This window comes from Physeter macrocephalus, chromosome 5 (genome assembly GCF_002837175.3).
Source record: "Physeter macrocephalus isolate SW-GA chromosome 5, ASM283717v5, whole genome shotgun sequence".
NCBI classification, from domain to species: Eukaryota; Metazoa; Chordata; class Mammalia; order Artiodactyla; family Physeteridae; genus Physeter; species Physeter macrocephalus.
The window spans coordinates 71,341,975-71,348,489 of record NC_041218.1 but is presented as its reverse complement, the minus strand read 5'-3'; the positions used below and the strand labels follow the sequence as shown (position 1 = coordinate 71,348,489).

The following is a 6,515-nucleotide window of genomic DNA, read 5'->3' as shown; positions in this document are numbered from 1 at the left end:
GGGAGAGGGATGGGAGGGAGTCCCGACCTCTACTGCCTGCGCACAGCTGTTAAGGTTTAAGGAGACCCTTAGGCATATAGGGAGGGCTGACACTTCCACCTGCGGCGACTGCTGGGCCTGCCAGAGGAGAAGCCGAGAGCCGGGAAAGCCAGCCCTTCCGGGGCGCTGGACTTGGGACAGAGGCCGAAGACGCGCCGGGAGGGAAGACCGGCAGCTGGGACGTCCCCTGGGGCCGTACAACGGCCTGGCCCGCGCGGCTCGGGTGGGCGCTCTCTGTGTGCGCGCTTTGCCCTCGCCCGCCCTCCCCGCTGCGACCCCGGCCTACGGCCGGAGCAGAGCCCAGGCGCAGTGGCCCGGGGCGAGCAGGGCCCGCCCCGCCGCCCGCCGCCGACATGGAGTCATGGCCGCCTGGCGGCTCTGGGCCCGCGGAGGCCGGGCCTCGCCTGCGCGGCTTGCGCGGCGCCGACCTCGCGGCCTCGGCCTCCTTGCTGAGCGGGGCCGGGGCCGGGGCCGAAGCCGGGTGCAGCGCGCCGGCCGTGGCGGCCGTTTTGCCGGCGGGGGGGAGCGGGGAGAGGATGGGCGTCCCCACCCCGAAGCAGTTCTGCCCCATCCTGGAGAGGCCGCTCATCAGCTACACCCTGCAGGCCCTGGAGAGGTAATGCGGCGCCAAACGCGCCTTGTGGTCCCCGGCCCCCTGCTCCCCGCCCTCAAGCCCAGGGCAGCCCGCGCGCGGCACCTGCTCCAGTAGCTGTGCTCTAGCTGGCACCCGCTCTCGGCGGACCGCGGGGCCGGACTCCACCCGCTCGGTCATTCCAGTTCAGGTTCCATTCCCGCTAGCCCTTCACCGAAGGGGAGCTCTGGCCCTTTAACAGACGGGCGCGGAGCCTGGGGCTGCCCCCCGGAGCCTGGGGCTTCCCCACGGAGCCCTTTACTGCTCCAGCCGCCGGCCTGTGGAGCTGCCCTCAAGACTGACTGGTTTAGAGCGGGGGACGTTTAGTTCTAACCCCGGGGCCTGTGGTGACTAATGGGAATCTGGTTTAGGAGTCTCCCGGTCCCTGTCCCGTATTCTCTCTCACGCTCATTCTTCACTCTCGGCGTCTATCTCCGCGCATGCGTGGTTGATGAGTTGCAAATTAGGTTAAAATCTACTTACAAACTAGATTTTACTTGCAAATATAGTTTTATGGGCCTTTGGTCATTCTTTTTATCAACTATTAACAAATATTAACTGAGAATCTGATATGAGACATACTGTGCTAATTACTAGGTACTGAAGGTGGACCGAGAAGCAGGATTTAATCCAAACCTTTCGATGGTGGAAACGGATTTAAGGGCGCTAACTACATGCTGTATCTTCGAAAACGGACTAGCTGGGGAAATGGAGGGAAAAGGAATGGGTTAAGGAGGACCAGGGGAGTAGTAGTGAGGATCGAAGGAGGTGAAAAGGAAGGGTATGTTATTTTAGGTTGTTTTTAGCCGTGTGTCATGTGGAGCACGGGGTGAGGCTGAAGGGATGGGAAGCGGGGCGAGGGGGAGGAGTACAAAGGTCTACATAGGTGTTGCTGTGGTGTTTAAACGTACAGAAGTCAGTGTGGAGCTGTGGGAATATGTTTTCACGTGGATTGACATGAACCATTTGCTTTAGGAGGCTTTAATGAAGACGAAGCTAATGAGGTTGTAGTCAAAGGACAGTGGCGTGTTATCCAGAAAACAGACCCCTACCTCCCACGCTTTCACACACCCCAGAAGCCAAAGGCCTTAGTTGTTTTGCATATGGTAATTTTTCTAAATGACACTATTCAGAAAGAAAGTGGAAGTGTAAAGACCCATAATCACCTTTGATTCGTGGCTGGTGGTTACATGTGAAACTCATACAAACATTGAAAGAGTTCCAGGTGCTTCTTTCGCTTCTGTAGTTTTCCATTTCTCTTGAGTAGTTGATTCATGCTCCTCCAATATTCCAGTGTCACAGATATTGTGACAACGTAGCTCATTTATGCAGGTAATATTAGGGGACGCAATAGAGCTCGGCCAGCAGGATCTTTATCTGTTAAGCATTTAGATGTAAGGGAGTGCAGACGTTTCTACGTTGAGTTTTCCTTCGTATGGGAAAAAAACGCCACAAAACTTCTGTATTTGCAGTTTTGCCTCTTCTGAGGCAGCAGGAGATAGGTGGATATTAAAAAATAACAATTTTAAAGTGCAAGAATGTTCTGGAAAGGCCTTGTTGATGTAAAATAAGGTAGAACACTTCTATTTTTACTTAATTTAATCACAGCAGTAATAAAATCCTAATAGCAGTAGTAAATAATCAAAACCTCCATTTTGAAATACTTCCGGGATCATTCTTTGTAAACTATTACAATGCCTGAAGAATTTATGGAATATGGTTATTTTGGAGTATGTCTCAGGAAATCCTTGGAAACTTTGCATCACAGGGGTGTATATATGGGTGCTTCTTAGCCATTTGCCAAATGAAAGCCCTTCTATTGGTAAAAAATGAGCTCCGTAGACTGCTGATAGTTTTCCTCGAGTGTGGTGCTAAAAGGCCTAGGTCATTTCATCCCGGAAGATAAATTATGGAAGTTCCTGTCTTTTGGAACTGAGAGTCAATGTAAAGAACTAATGAGGATTTAGAAGGAGGTTACCCCTGAAGTTTGGCCCCCAAATGGGATAGGGAAATGCAAAAAAACATGACTAGTTTGGTTTTCAGTTAATGCCATGTAAACATTTATTTCTACTCATTGACTTACCTGCCCAAAGCAAGTAAAAATGTATAGCCATACAAAGGAAACATGAAAGCAAAAGGAGGCGGAGCAGATAAGAGAACAATAAAGCTCTAGAAGAAAGGAAGTAGAGGAGTGGTAACCAGTCAGTTTTAACAGGCTCAAGGAAGCAGAAACGTAAGCCTTGAGGTAGAAGAGCTGTGAAGGAAGCAAGTTGATTGCAGTCATAGAACCTTGGAAGGCTCAGGAGTTAAAAGTACTAATTAAGGTAGTGTAGACAAGAGAACAACTGTCTACAGCTGTAACGGCAACTGGTTGAAACCTTCAAAAAAAAAAAAAAAAAAAAACAGGCTCACAGATCCCTGTCAGAGGACACTGGAGGCTTAGCCTCAGGGTCAGAACCAGCACAGCCAATGGCAGAGTGAAGTGCTCCATGGCCATAGAGAAATTAAGAGCCACATTCTCATTTTCGAATGAGATCCTTAGCACTTACGGTAGACTCAAGGAAGTACTTTACTTTTCAAACATGCTATGCATTAAAGCACCTGTCTTTGCATAACTGAGAAGTTGGGGAGGCATTGAGAGGTTTGTCTTGTGAATTGTCTGGGACTTCATATTGTTTTTCTGCTTCAGTTGAAATTGGAAAAATACACATTTTTCTAGTTTAGCCACGTTTTACGTGTGTGCCATTGAAATTCTTAAACTAATTATCAGATGAAATGAGATTTAAAAGAATCTCTGAACCCTCAAATCTTAAACATGTTGGCTAAAGGCTTTCACTGGACCAATGGAGGCTCAAAGTCCATCTGAACTATGTGTGTGTATATATTACAATTAGCTTTTATATGTGTAGAAGAATATATATGTTTGTATGTTCACAAAGTATATTGAGATTATGCACCTTGTTCAGATCTGTGCATTACAGGCATTATACTAAAAGGATCAAGTGTAACTAAGTTGTAGGTTGTAGTAAGAACAAAGGTCTTCAGAAGTGACTAAAAACATTTCTAGGAGTTTTAAAGTTTCATTTTGGCCTTTTAGGGGGAATTAAAATATAAATTGAACCACAGATTATAACTTGAAGAGAACTTTGATTTTTCTTATTTTGTTAACAAGGAACTGAGGTCAAGGGTATTAATCCTTCTCATAACGATTTATGACCTGAGTTTGCAAAAGGAAGCATTGCTCTAAGAAATCATGTGGCAGTGGTATTATTAACAGGGGCATAAAGCTCTGACAGTTCGGTTGTAAAATCTACTCGCAGTCGATCAACTGATCTCTAAATTTTACTGGTTAAAAAAAAAATGTATTCCCAGGTCTGAAATAGGAAGTAAAAATTCCTGCTGGCAGTCTAATTTCTGGCTTCAAATATTTCGGGAAAGAAAGTGTTATTAAGGAGAGCTGGTTAACCTGGAATAGCTAAATAGACTCAAATGACAACTACAATGAAAGCAAGTCAGAGAGGCACACTTTGGCCATGCTTATTCAGACTCCTGGTGGCTGTGGACTAGGTGGGAATTTCCCTGACAATAGATTTGAACGAAGTCAGGCACAGCCCTCTCCATAGCTCACTTGAGTTGAGGCTTCTTGAGTTCTCGAGGACACTGCTTAAGATGTTTCTTGATAAGGTTTCATGCTCATCAAAACCTGTTACTATAAATTGGCTTCCCGTAGAAATCTTTCATAGGAAGAAAATATGCTGTTGCATTGGTAAAGAACTTTGCGGACGTTGTGATAGTAATGTGTATCATTGTATATTAATACGTTGGCATTCAAATTCATGTTTCAGAGCCTTTTTAGTTTGGTTAATGTGAGTTAGGCTTCTTGAGTCTGATAAATCCAGATGAAAAATTCATTTCGTCAATTTGTATGTTCTGGAAACCATGGATTTTGTGATTGAGACTGGGTGGCTTTCTTATTACTTGGAAAATCGATGAAAGTCCATTTTTAGTAACTGTTAAAGACTTCATGGTGTTTTTCAGTGGATTAACTTCTGGCTTATTTGATCTTCTGAAAGTTTTCTTTTAATATTTTTTGTGTACTTAAATTGTTCTGTCCTATTGTGTTTCTGAAAACCACTGCAAATTCTGTTAGAACAAGAGAATAGAAAGCGTAAATGTTAATCCAAATGAGCAATATTGATTGCTTGAATTAAGCTGAAAGTAGGAATAGAGTAGGGAAGACAGGAGAAATATTTAGAAGATAGGAATTGGCAATTTTTAGTGATTAATTATACAAAGGATTCAGAAAAAGAGATGAATTTTGGACGCTTTTGAGTGATTGCTCAGATATATGAATTTGACTTAAACATTTTGTCTGGATGCTTCATTAATAAAAGGGTTAAGTCTGAGTCAAGGGAAGGAAGAGGCCTGTATTGTAGAAGAAATAGAGTGGGACTGTGTTTTGCACAGGTCAGATGATTGGAGATTTCAGTTCCCATTGGCCCCCCTGTGGCTACTGTGAGACAAGAGAGCAGACCAGGACTGGTAGTCTGGGCTTGACCAGTGGAAGCCTTCATGGGCCATATTAAAGAGACTTGACATTGTCAAGGCAGTCAGGAGCCAACCCCTTCACACCAATTTGGTATTTTCCTTCTAAAATATCAGGGTGTTTATGGAGAAGGAGGAATCTATAAATTATGACCACAGTACAATGCTGAGGCCTAATTTCCATGACAACTGTCATGTCAGTGAGCCACAGCTGTCACTGTCCCTTGGGGCCAAACTTCTGCAGCCTGGGTGAGAGAACTTAAGGAGTGTTAACAGGGCCTGATTTTTCCATCTGTTTTTATTTATATATTTTAAATATTTATTTATTGGGCTGCACCGGATCTGTAGTTGTGGCGTGCGGGACCTAGTTTCCTGACCAGGATCGAACCCGGGCCCCCTGCATTGGGAGTGTGGAGTCTTAACTGCTGGACCACCAGGGAAGTCCCTGAATCTGTTTTTTAAAAGCATTTGTTTAAATCTACTTTCAACTGACCTTGTTGAACTGAGCACAATATACCTGTAAGTAATATTTATTTTTAAAATATAATACACATATTAATAGAAATATATTATATTTAAATATAATAAATATTAAAATATTCTGGGAGAAGATTACATTTGAGATACTGTATTTTTTCCTCAAAATATCGGTAGGTGTAATGGAGCTTGAGGTTAGGTTTGTATTTGCCTATGGAATGTGCTAGGAAGGAAATACTAAGAACTTGATAAAATCCAGCTACAGGGGGTTCAGTGTGGACTTGCCTTCAGCTAAGGAGGTCGACCAGATTCATTTATTCAGCAAATATTTGTTCACTAGGCACTGTGTGAGGTACTTAAGGCCTTTCTTAGTGCCATGATTCTACATATTAAATTTTAATACTGTAAAAGGCTTTTAATTCTATAACTAGAAAAGTATGTGAATAAATCCTTCGAAACACAAACAGTACTTATAAAGGCTTGCAAGTGCTGGATGTATGCTTGGTTGCTGAACAAAATAGCATAACAAGCCCATTATCTCTTAACCATTATCTCTTAAGGGTTGTGTAAAACAGCTTTCTGAACTTTTTTGTTGTGACCTGTTATAAGAATTAGATTTTGCTCATGACTCAGGGACACATACTTAACTACATCCAACATATTTGAAGGAGAATTCCATGAAAACAATCTGTCCTTACTACTTGCTATGCATTTGAATTTTACTATTGTATTAATTTCTATTGACTCAAAACTGTTAATCTGGGCTTCCCTGGTGGCGCAGTGGTTGCGCGTCCGCCTGCCGATGCAGGGGAACCGGGTTCGC

General features: G+C 43.9%; 1 protein-coding gene across 7 annotated transcripts in view; it reads left to right on the top strand.

The window, feature by feature from the left end:
- The first annotated feature begins 392 nt into the window (after positions 1-392).
- CRPPA (CDP-L-ribitol pyrophosphorylase A) overlaps positions 393-6,515 on the top strand; it is a 466,682-nt gene continuing 460,559 nt past the window's right edge. For all 7 annotated transcript variants that reach the window (XM_028490069.2, XM_055085022.1, XM_055085024.1 and 4 more), the window contains exon 1: positions 393-655. In XM_028490069.2, the coding sequence (XP_028345870.1) occupies positions 393-655 (263 nt within the window). The remainder of the gene's footprint in view (positions 656-6,515) is intronic.